This window comes from Cariama cristata, unplaced genomic scaffold, assembly GCF_000690535.1.
Source record: "Cariama cristata isolate BGI_N322 unplaced genomic scaffold, ASM69053v1 scaffold13548, whole genome shotgun sequence".
Lineage (NCBI taxonomy): Eukaryota > Metazoa > Chordata > Aves > Cariamiformes > Cariamidae > Cariama > Cariama cristata.
In genome coordinates, this window is record NW_009632942.1 from 37,702 (window position 1) to 50,386 (window position 12,685).

At 39.5% G+C, this 12,685-nt stretch overlaps 1 protein-coding gene across 1 annotated transcript in view; it reads right to left on the reverse strand.

Annotated features, from left to right (window-relative positions):
- MAGI3 (membrane associated guanylate kinase, WW and PDZ domain containing 3) overlaps positions 1 to 11,594 on the reverse strand; it is a gene marked incomplete at its 5' end in the record, with an annotated part of 34,159 nt that extends 22,565 nt beyond the window's left edge. The window contains 8 exons of the mRNA XM_009706573.1: positions 397 to 585; positions 1,241 to 1,335; positions 2,313 to 2,370; positions 4,495 to 4,574; positions 5,437 to 5,611; positions 6,914 to 7,123; positions 9,502 to 9,621; positions 11,478 to 11,594. Of these exons, the coding sequence (XP_009704875.1) occupies positions 397 to 585; positions 1,241 to 1,335; positions 2,313 to 2,370; positions 4,495 to 4,574; positions 5,437 to 5,611; positions 6,914 to 7,123; positions 9,502 to 9,621; positions 11,478 to 11,594 (1,044 nt within the window). The remainder of the gene's footprint in view (positions 1 to 396; positions 586 to 1,240; positions 1,336 to 2,312; positions 2,371 to 4,494; positions 4,575 to 5,436; positions 5,612 to 6,913; positions 7,124 to 9,501; positions 9,622 to 11,477) is intronic.
- Positions 11,595 to 12,685: the final 1,091 nt, after the last annotated feature.

Here is a 12,685-nt window from a genome sequence, read left to right on the forward strand (position 1 = left end):
GACTTTTTTTCAATTTTAATATTTGGTGTTATGTTTTTTGGCAACAAGAAGGCAAAACATAAACTACAATTCAAACATAATATTTTTACTATAGGTATAGAGAAGGAAAAAAAAACACATTCTGTAAACAACCATGAAGCCAAAAGTCTTAGCTAAAGCAGAACTAATGAAACCTTCAGAAGTGTCCTCAAAATAAGTTTGTATCTAGAACAATGCTGCTTTTTCCTTTTCAGCCACTGCTCTGCACAGACCTTTCACAAATCTGAAAACGATTTCATTTAGTGAGGTGTTCATATTCAGAGTCAGTGGATGGAATCATCCAACCTCCTGTGCCTCTGAAGCTGCATTCTCTAGAAGTACCACAGGAAATGGAAGTTTAGAGAAATAATACTTGACCTGGTGCGATTCTCCCATCTTGTGCAGCAGGTCCATCTTTTAACACATTCTTCACCTGGAGAAACTCATCAGGTCTGTCTCCTCCAATGATTGTAAAGCCAAATCCCATTGTACTTTTTTTCAGCGATGTTCGTATAAGTGCTCCTGTAAGCTGAGATGGATCTCTAGTGAAGACAGACTTCTCTGGTGCTTTTGAATTATGGAGTAAAGAGACATGAAGGTAGGAAACCAGGGTTAGTTTTGGTAAGTTTTTTGTTTGTTTAATGTGTCATAAAGGTTAATGATTTGTTTGATTAACATCTATTAACCTCTCTAGCACTGTTAAGGAGTAAAGCAAACAAGATACTGTTACACTCACTGCATAGCTGAGTTAAGGGAATGGAAAAGTTGAGTTTTTTCAAGACTATAGTACAGATTACAACAGAGCTGGAACTAAAGCTCTTATAATTCCCAGTTTTACACTTTAACCCTTGAACACCAAAGCTTAAAGTAGATCAAAAGCATAAAAATTCAAGGTGTGGTTTTACCTCCATCTTCCAGCTGGTTCTTCTAACCCTCCGTATACTCAAAAGCTGCTTATGACAGCCAGCTTCAGAACGATCAAAATTATTTTAAAGCAGTCTTAGGGTCACAGTTCAATTTTAACATTCAAAAAAACCAAAACAAAAAAAACAAAAACCAAAAAACCAACATTCAAAAAACCCTACAGATCTGTGAGGGCAACACCACAATGGCTGGTAAAAAAACAAGGCTAATTCCTTGATGAATTCCAAAATTTGGTTACTTACAATGCATACCTGCAGATAAAGATATTAGTGACAAAGAACACAATGTTCATTGATACCTGATTTTGAAGGGCCAACATCAGTCTGTCCTAGCTGTTTTTTTCTTTTGGCTTCCAATACTGGGTTTTCAAACTGAGTTCTCTGGTTAATATGACTGTAGACATACAAAAGGTAGCTCAGGATTTCAGTAGAAAACATTCTGCCTTTTTCACAGAAAAGACAACCACAAAAGATACATCTACAAATACTACTTTTTATTATCTCAGATTAATGCTCTGGACGAATAAATGATAAATTATCATAATCAACACCGAAAGCATTTTTGTTCTTTCGAAAACTTGACGTACTGTAAGAGGCAATACAATTTTACTTCCTGTAATTATTAGGTAGCCTATACCTTCATTCCCCTCCACAAATTTTCAAAATGTCATTATAGTTTAGAACAGAGAATAATCTCCCTTTTCTCTTGGCCCTATGTGTTGCTTCCATCTACCTATAATGTTTACAAACTCAGGCATCGCTTTTTACTAGTAGATGCCAGAGTAATACAGCAGAGAGGAAAAAAAAAAAACAGTAAGTTTGAGCAGAATTTAAATACCTGTCTTGGCTTTGTAAAGCCAAAAAAGGTTAGCTTGTTCTCTGAAGCTAACATTTTCAACGCTACTAATTTTCTTCTCCATGGTTAAAGAGAGATTTCATTTACTCGGAGCTGAAGGAGATTCAAAATAGCTCTTGGCGCAGTTCAGTAGTTATTTACATGGCTCTTTGGAGATAGCAATGAGACGTAAGTTATCTTTGCTCTTGGTGCCACTCTTAAATCAAGAGGACCCATTTTTGTTAAAGCTAAGAAAAATGACATTACCTCGTTCCCATTAATAAGTTACTTTGTTGCTACTTGCTTTCCCTCCCCAAACCAAATACACTCCAGTAAGTCCGTAAGGTCACACCATGGATCTTCCCACATGCCAATGCTCCAGGAGTGTGCACCATGTGTTCATTGGCCCTAGAACTGTTTCTGCTGGATATGTTTAACACTTGCATTGTATTACAGCCTCTACATACTACATATCAAGAGCTTTTGTAATTTTCTGCTCAATTTGTAACTATATCAAATTAATAGTTAGCACTTACTCAACATAGTATGTTCCATATTGAGGGTCTTCTATTTTTTCCCATCCATAAGGAAGTTCTGCAATCAGAAAGACCAAATTCTCCATTACAGTGGAAAACTATCTGCAAATATCAGAGTTCTTATGAAGGCAAACAAGAGGACAGATTACAGACTCATGAAAAATACAAGGAAAATACAGGTCCTTTTTTCTTCATTTGTTTGAGGCTGGTCCTTCTGATGAAAGGATTTCAGCCTGTTCTAGGGAATCTGAAGCCCTATAACTCTCACTCTTTCTTCCACTAGATGAGGAGACTTGTATTCAACAAAATCACACCACTTCAAACATATAATAAACTTAAAGACAAGATACAAACTAACCTATTTAGAGAGGAAGAACCTATAAAGGGGAAGAAAAATACATTATTTAAAATTAATCTAATTATAAATTATGAATGTGATTTGATAGTTCTCAACTTTTTAAATTATACAATATGAATACGGTCTCATCGCTTCTACCCACAAATACACCACAAGAGAGAGCCATAAACGCCTCACAGTATCACATCCCAAGCTTGTAAAACCATGCATCGCCGTTCCTCTTGTACTTTCTGTTTAAGACCACCTGGCAGAAGTAATGCCACTTGTATTTATTCTCTCAATAACATCAGGATATTTCACTCTATTCTCACAATGTGTCCGTTTTCAGTCAACCCAAGAAACCTTCGGTCAGAAGTATAACAGCCATACGTGGTAAGTAAGAAGAGAGACCCCACCGTGGCAGACTATTTCGCCCTGATGTTTACAATACAGTGAGATACCGTAAACCCCCTAAAACATGTTTACATCTGGCCGCAGCAAATTCAGTGCAGACTGCCTGGCCTGCCAAGGTGCCGAAATGCAGTTCTGTGCTGCTGCAGCTTGACTGCTCTTGCAGCCATAGCAAGCTAGCTGACAGTGGCTCAGGCTTGGAGTGCCTTGGACATCCCTATATTAGGGGTCTAAAATAAAAAATTACCTGTTTGATATAGGTACTGAAAGTTACATGTGAAAAGCTCCTTTTTATGGCAAATTCAGAATCTGGTAAGATGGTGCTCAGCAGCAGATCATTACTGACTGAAGGTGATAAGCGGTTAACACAGAGGTCCAATTTTCTAGCTTTACTGTTCTAACTATCTTGACCATGGAAATGTAAATATTAGAATGGATACAGTCAGGTAGCTAGACATTTTAAAGGACAAAGTTGCTATGTAATCTTGTTTGAGGTTGCCCTACATTTGACGGCAACGGGAATTTTCCTAGCATATGACAGCATTTTACCAATTATCAATACTAGCATCACTCCACACAGTTTGACAGAAGACTCAGTGGGTCTGTTCATTTAAATGCTGTTCATTTGGATATCCTGCATCTCTCTGTTTAAAGTGCTCTTTTTATCCCTTGCTGAGCTGTACATATGTTTAATAAGCAGCAGTACACGTCCATTGCTCCAGCTGGCTTCATTATGAATACCTGGTGGTTAGGCTGTGCAACTTGGGAAGATGACAGGCTATTCTGAGTCTGCCTCAGCTTTTGTAACATGTCAGGCATTTGCCAAAGACAGAACTATTTGGTACTCTTTTCTAGCTGACTAAATTGTATGACTGTATAGGAAATGGTAGTAGGAACTGTCGGTAGGGCAATCATGAACCTGACCTGTAAGTCTTGAAGCAAGAGCATAAAGAGCTGTAGGGAGTCAAATTGTTCCCTCTACTTATGCATTCAAATATTGTATCATGTGACATGCAATAGGTATTATGCTGTATCTTCTTTATTATTCCTGTATTCTAATACTTATGGACCTTTTTCTCCTGCCTTATTCCACCTGCACAACAATCTCCAGTGAGATTATCACTAATGTATGCAGCTTTCTCCTCAGCAATGATAGTTACTGGAACAAAATATCTCATTCTCTTCTCAGGAATGCAGATAAACCCATGATTCAGTCAGATTCTACTGTTCCAGCGAAAATACACAATGGACTTTCCCAGTCTTATGTAAACTCCTGTTTCCACCACGCTAGGGACACTCAGCACTACACTGCCTGCTCCAGAGCCATGTGTACCAGGAAGAAGTTTCTACTGCAGCAGTAACGGATTCTATCCAGCTGTGATAAACTCAGACATTTATCAGTCACATGTGACAAATGAATTCTCAACGTCTCACCTCCATCTTCACAATCTTCAGGAGCTTTGGCCTTCTTACAGAGTCGCGGATCAAGCCACGTGGTTGTCTTGGTGTTATGACTGTGGAGCAGAACACATGCCATTAAAAGAAGAGAACTCCCTCAGACTGAAGAAACTTTGCTTTACTTTAACTTTCAAATATTTACTACTATGGGCAAACTGTAGCCTTTAGACAATATAATCTTTATTTGTGCCTTGGTCACATCATAAAATGCTAAAAAGAAAAGGCAACAATGATGCTCAGAGGTACCAGCACAATGGAGACTCTCCAGGACAGATGTGAAATGTTAGCGGTACAAACACTCTCCCCCGCCCCCGAGAGCTCATGTGGGAATAGCAGCTGTTTCTACCTGAAAGGAAAAAATATTTTTAGCCTCATCTTATGCTTAACTCTCAGTAAGGTTTCTGTTTCATTTTTGCCTTAGAACTCATAAATGAGGCTGTTTCACATGTGCACATATGACCTACTTTCCTATCCTGGGCTTTAATCTGTGCTATTTGTATTTTTAAGCATGCATTCCCAGCCAAGGAACACAAGCAGTGAAGAAAGAATAAACAAGCTCTCAGATTTCAGAGAAATTTGACATAGTGAAGGTTTTGTATGATGTTATACCTCGCTTAGCAATACCCACCCAGCTTTGTATTTTGTGAGATACAAAACTCGTATTACAAACAAACTGACTTTGCACATAGAACCATAAGGCTTTCCTGCACGATGGCAATAGTATCAAGCATGCAACATAGGTGACCATCAGTAAGGAACGTAACAGTAGGAATATATTAAATTTCATAAAGAAATAGAAGCAGTAAGGGCAGAAGAAGAGAGATGTAAGGGCAGCAGGCAGCTTCCTAGACTGCAGCCCATCAGCGCTTCACTCCTCCCAAGGGCACAGTAATCCCTCTGCAGCGTCTGTCTACTCACTCAATGAAGTAGATCATGCCAGTGTCGGTGTAGGCCATCTCCCAGTTCTTAGGCAGCGGTTCCAGGGTTTCATCCCTCGACAAGTAATTTCTGAAGTCCATGGAGCTGCTTGTCTGGTTGTAGCTGGGAACAGGTTTCATCCAGTCAGGAGAATCTGAATGTTTTTCTTTGTTTTCTGCAGTTGTTCAGGGAAAGTGTTACTATTTGTCAGATGCTTATGTTGTTTCTCACAAAGAACCACCCTCTCAATCTGGCTACGAGTGGATGTCAAACACGTCCTTGTATGTGATGTGCATTTTTCCACTTTTATTTTTTCAGCTCTGAACTTTGAAAAGCTAACATGAAAACACTGAACTCTGCTCTTCCCCTGCCAAACAGAATTAACTTTGTATTATGCGTCTGAGCCTACTCTGAAAAACCAATGCTGGCAGAAATCCAAGTCGACTACATTTTGTTGCTGTTCTGACATAGAGAACAGTGTTTGTAATGTCATCAAAAAAACCCCCAAAATCCTACTAATATTCCTCAAAGCACCAGAATGAAGACTCAAACTGCCAATAAAACAACCACCACCCCCCCTGCAAGCCACAAGAAGAAAAAGTTCCCCAAAATCCCTGTCAAAAACTTTAAATGCAAGCCTCCACCCTTCAGTCCCAAGGTTATGCTTGGTATCCTCTGTCACATGGCAATGCCCATGACCTTCACCCAACCACCAGCCCGGGTACCGGGCCGCTCTGTGCTGTGGTGTTGCCAGCCTCGAAGCCAGAAAGATTAGGTCAAGTCTGGTCAATATAAGTCTGCCTTAAACACTCACACACAGGATCATCTGCAAATGCAATGTGACGGTTTCTCTCCACCATCAGTTCTTCCCCCTCGAGATGAGTAACCATGACAGCGAAAGGAAAAGGGCATCCTGCCAATCTCTGAAAGGTCCAACTGGACACTGGTCCAGTCTCAACGCACTTGGCTTTATTTCTCTCCAAAAACTCCCCTTCAGGCAGTTTCAGGTTGTGCGATAGCTCCCTTAACCAAAATCAGCTGAAAATTTCACAGTATGAGCTAGTGCTGCCCCTTAAACCAATCACTTCACTAAAATCTTCTGCTTACAAATTCAGTAATCTCCTCAAAATTAAACAATAACATTTACAGGCTATGAATTATACTCTGCAAAGGATGCCGTTATTTGAAGAGTGGATAAATTTTTCCTTCCTCCTCATGTAACTGGCCGATACCCAGCACTACATGTTCTCTACTGAGCAGTGCACTTTATGATGCAATTGCACATCTGGTTGGGAGAACAGCTGTTTCTTTTTAAAAGATAATTTCCAAATTGAGTAAAAACACCAGTCTGAGTAGAAATCTGCCTTCAAACTTTTATGAAAACTAAGGAAGCGGTTCAAGCAAGCATGAATGTTACTTGTATACTTCTTATCCGTTCATACAATACTTCAGGGAATTTCTCCCCTTGTCAACCAACCTATCCCTCCGCTGCCATTAACTGCTTCCTTTTCCTCCTCTTCCTCCTCTTCAGGGAGAGAACTGTCCATCCTTTGCATTTTGCTGACGGATGTGGTTCTTTTCCTCTGTGATTCGGTATCAAAATCATTGTCAAAAAGAACTTGATCCACTGGATCAGGCTGAAAGGGGCTGGGCTCTGCTGGAGGCTTCGGAGTACCGTAAAAATTACCTGACAGTGAGACAGAAATCAAGATCACTAAAGCACTGATACTTGCTGAAAAGTACTGGCAGCGGCAGCAAATGTTTTATTGCCCATGTAACGTGGTTTTGGTGAACGACCTGAATTGTAACTCAACTTCTTAAAGAAGACACCACCACTATCAAAAACCAATCAACAGTCAAAACCTATTTATTCCTACATTGTCTTTTTGCCAATGATGCTATTGGACATAAGAAAGCAATAGGTTTCATTCAAAACTTCTATCCTGCCACACGCTTTCAAAGAAAAAGACAGATTTGTTACTTTCCCTGGAATTTACTAATGCTCCATAAAGAGACTTGGGGAACAGTCTGAGAAGCAAAAGAGTGAAAAATCACTTGTTCTTACTTTGTATACTGATTAACTGATTAACAGAGTAATATGTAGCAACAGAAACACACTGAAGTCAAAAATCAAATTAATTTTGTGCAGAAACATAAAGTATCTATTTACATTAAAAGTTACAAATAACTGGTTTTAAAACTACAGTCCTACAATTTTCTACTGACAATACACTTGGTAAACAAAGAGGTTAATATAGCTTCATCTAAAAATGATTTGTACTTGAGAAAGATGAACAGATTTTTACTTCAATAGTTTAATCTAAACCACAAAGACTAGGAATCATCTGTTGTTTTCTGGAAACAAATTTCAGCAACTGACCTCTCTCCTGACTGTTCATATGATTTTTATTAGGGAATTGAGCATACAGCAAGAGAGCTTCCCAGAATTCCCGCTGGGGTAACTCTTGGTGGCTGGATACAGTTTTGACAAAAAAAAAAAAAAAAAAAAAAAAAATCAGAAACCTTTCTGAAAATCAGTGAGGGCAAGGCTCAAAATGGTGACAGCCAGATAAAGGGGAGCTAAGTAAAAAAAAGTGCTAGTTTAGTCTAAATTTGCTTAGGATATTGCCACAGACAGGACAACGTTAACAGACAGCATGAGACATGTAAAACAAGGAAGTACAGAGGTACGGAGCCTTTCACAGGATTTTCTATTTTGGACATTCTCTTGTCTTTGGACACAGAATTATTTAAATTCATTCAAGTGCCAGTAAAACCACCACCAACCAAACAAGTCCTCTAGACGCATGCTTAAAGTTGCTTGAATCTAATCAAATATATGTTAAACACATCTAAAAATCAGGTAGGTTTATAATCTGGTAAATTCTGTTGAGTATCAATGAAAGCTGCACATGCTCAGCATTTCTGAAAATCTACAATTTAAGTTAACTACAGCTATATATTTGAAAAAATACAGACAGATCATATTTCAGGTTTTATACACTTACATACAAAAAGCAACATGAGACGTTTGCAATTTGTTCTGTTCATGGTGTGTCAAGAGGCCAGTTGTCCAATAGTAAAAACCAGCAGAAACCAGGCAATCATTACTTGAAACCCATCTGCAACCGGTCACAATCCACAGTAGTGCAAGACAACCCAGGGCTGAGCCAGTCAAATGGGTATGTCACAGAATCATAGAACCGTTTAGGTTGGAAAGGACCTTTAAGGTCATCAAGTCCAACCGTAAATCTAGCATGGCCAACTCCATCACTAAACCACGTCCCTAAGCATCATGTCTACATGCCTTTTAAATGCCTCCAGGGATGGTGACATGTCCTCCCTCTCACTTTAAACAAAGCTGTGTTTCGGTCTGTCCCCCCATCTCGGAGTGCAGGGATGTGAGGAACTTTAAAGTTATCTGACTGCCATAAAACCCTTTAAAATAAAACAAACCAAAGCAAAGCAAAAGCCCATCATACGGTGGCAGCTCCATGACTCCTCTAAGATAACCAGTTCCTGATGGTTCACTACCTTCATTACCATGTTTTTCCCCATTACATTTAAGAAAACCAACATTGCTAGAGATTTGGACAATCTGGTCTAGCACTGTTCAATTTTTCATTGCAAAATACTTTTTTTCCCTGCTGTATCAGAATTTCCCTTGCCTTCTGTCCTTTTGACGTGTGCCTCTGAGAAGAGCATGGCTCTGTTCTCAGAAGGTTTAAACAAAATTGTCTGAATTCTGTTGAAACAAAATTATACCAAGCATAGACAAACATTTTCACAATGCTTCCTCAAAAATGTAATAGGGAAAATAATCAGATGGCATTAAGACTGGTTGAAAGGGTCATCTGTGATTTAGTAGAGAGCTGTAAAACAGGACCACTACTCCTCTCCACAGGTAGGCCAAAATAGACTTAATATTGCCACTCTACTAGTGTAATGACCATCAATGGGCAGGAAAAGTGGCACCTCCTGGGTACAAGGAGCTATGCTTAGACCAAGATACTGGACGTGAGCACTGGGTTTTTATTCCCATTCCATTAAATGCCATCAACATACCATCATACGTTCCACTTTCTAGCAAGGCTCCACTTTCTTCCAATGCTTTAAACTGCTCAACAGGAATGAAATTGTAGTCTACCCCAGGGACCTCCCCATCTCTGGGAGCCCTTGTAGTGCCTGAAAAGACAGAGAAAACACTCCTGTAAGATACTTAAGTGCTGCCTGTTTACCAAATGCTGCCTGTTGTACAATTCAGCAAAAAACATGTATTTTTGAATCTTTAAACAATGATGATGTCACTCCAGTAAGAGAAGAGTTAGAACACCAGTGAGCAAGTGAATAATAATGCATAAAAACTAGGCTGATAAATTATGTAGTAATGACAGTTCTGGTGTTGAGGAAGGAGGAGAAGAAAAAGCTGGGTGAGGTGGTGATTAGAGAGAATTCTTTCTTATGCTCAGTGAACCGAAAACTTCTGCTGTGGAAGCTGATGATGCCTGGGCCAGGCAATCGCAGCCTGGGATTCTGGGGAGCTGTTTAACAGCTGTGGTATTTTGACACAGCTGTAAGGGTGCTTCATCTCTCTACTGTTTCCACTGGTACCAACTCCTTAATTTGCAATGATGTCAGTGTGACTAAGCACATTTGATTTTAGGGCCACCAAATCCATAAGTGGGCACAGAAACTATTTTTAACCTTACAATTCAGTTTAATTCATCTATATTCTAAACCCTGGCTGTGGTAAGCTTTTTCAAAGTAATCAGTAAATTGCTGTGTTAATGTAGAAGTTCTCAAAGTCTTATGTCTATAAATATGGGCCTTCCATAGTTATAATGGCTAATTAAAGCTCTCCTGGAAGGGACTCCACTGATTGATTACTGCCTACAACCTAACAGCATTTTAAAGGCACATGTCAATTTTTTCAGGCAGCAGCATGAACAAGAGCTGTAGTAAATAAGCTGCATTTCACTATTGTTATCTTTTAAAGAAGTCACAAACTCCTGAGCACACTCAGTATGCTAATGATGCTAAATTGAGAATGGAATTCCTGTAGTTACAAAAACGTTAGTTGATAAACTTTTAGGTTTTTAGTGCAATGAATATTTAAATACAGTCAGTGATAAGCCTTTTAATCAATGAAGATTTGAGACAGAGTAAAGAATGATCTTGTGATAATTAAGAAGTGAAATGACACAGAAGGGTGAGAAGCAAGGATGGGATATTTGGCAGCTGTCAGCATGTCCTGTACCTTGAACGGTGCCTTCTATAAATGTCCACTCGTGGGAGCAGTAACCTTTAGGCACCTCGCTAAAGGCAAGTTAACACCTGTGCTGGCTGGACCGAGAGACACTAGCAGATGCTCAGCGCAGAAGGGCTGGCATCCCTGATGAGACAGGCCCATCCAGATTCTCTCACTGATTAATTCTTGCTGTGACACTAAAGTTTGTCCACGCGTTGTTTCTTCCTCCTCTTCTTGGGCCACGGATTCACCCTCCCTCTTGCCACCATCTCCCTGTACTGTCTTCTCAGGATGAGCAAACAACAGTTCTCCCGTATCTTCTGTCATTGCAACCTTTTCTGCATATAATCCCTCCTGCAACTTTCCTTCCAGCTGCACTACTCTGCCTAATGCACATGACCTCTCGATGTCTCAGTTTCCTCTTTGTGCAAAAACCAATACATTGACAAAAATCAGGACGTGTCTGCACTGCTTGATCACGCTGAGGAAGATTTATTTCCCATGGCAGCTGTGGTTATTCTAACAACAGACAAACTTCCAAGGAGTAAAACAGGTATTACTGAAGCACTCTGAGCTTTGAATTCTGAAGTTTTTGCTCTTTTGTCAGTCCACATTGGCCATCCCTTTTCATTGCAACTTAAGATACGAAACTATTCTAGCAAAGCCATTTACAGAAGTTCCTGCTGCAAGGTAAAACCAGAAACCAGATTAAGAGAGAAGGCATTTAAAGCTCTCAAATTATGTGATGGTTAGCAGTCACAGATCAAATGAGGCTGATTTTTTACATACTTACAAGGGATGGTTCTCAAGTAGAGATTGTCTCTGATCACTTGCTGGAGTTTATGGTCTATCGAGCCCTTCTGGAACTGAAGGCTCAAGTAGTGGCGCAAGTCTTTGTTGATGACTTTTCCTTAAAAAACAACAAACAAGAATAACTTGTAAAAATTAAGCAGGATCTCACAAGAAGAATGGCATTTCACTGGTACAAACGTTTAAAAAAAAAAAGAAAGCAGCAGAAAGAGTTGGGTTGCTTTAAATGCAACGGCCTGAAAGAAAAAGCCATTCTATGCTACCAAAGCCTGACACTCTGCTGCTATAAACTGGCACAGTGATTTTAAGCACAGCTGAGCAACAAGCATCCAACCTCAGTACCTCCCAATCAAGACAGTGTCAATATTCTTGAATTGTTTGGAAATCTAAAAAGTATTAAAATACAAGATCTATTACCAAAATTAAAAATCTCTACAGACAGGAAACTGCTTCAAAATATAGTGATAATACTTTCTATTCAATTTACGTCTCCTGGCTAGGCATCTGAACTCAATGTTTTGTCACATGGGAATCTGCATTCTTGATACTACTTAAAAAGAAAATATTTTCTTTTTACAAACACTGCATGAGAGAAGAGAGTTTTTTTACAATTATTCCTTTGCAATACTTCTGTCAGGTATCATTAGCGGATCTGTCATATCGCTAGATAACCATGGCCCCTTCAGCACACAAATAACTGAGCTCTTGTATTACTGTTTCATGCTTCTGACAGAAGGGTACAAACCAATCTTTTGTACCCTGTCATCTTCCCAGAAAGCAAATTAAATAGGGTTCAGTGACCTTGATAAATTTAAGTTACTACAGCAGAACACTCAGGGCTTTAGGGAAAAAGACTCAGTCTTTGTCTTCAAAACCCAATCTAGGAGATGGCCGGTAGCAAGCGTACACTGGTGTATCACAACAGCGGGAACAAAAGCTGGACCAGACTACTGCTCCTTTTAAAATCCATCAGGAACAGGTTACAAGATGTGTAAACCTGCTGTAGGAGTGATTCTGACAGGAGCTTCTGAAGCCTGCTGAGACTAGCTGCTGAAGAGACCACCTCAAAAGGCCCAAGAATGAAATGGGGCACAGACCCACATCAGTCTTAATACAAAGCTCACCTACACCTTAAACCGAGATTACTGTACTTACATAAAATATCAAATTTGGAAAAAAAACCCCAACAAA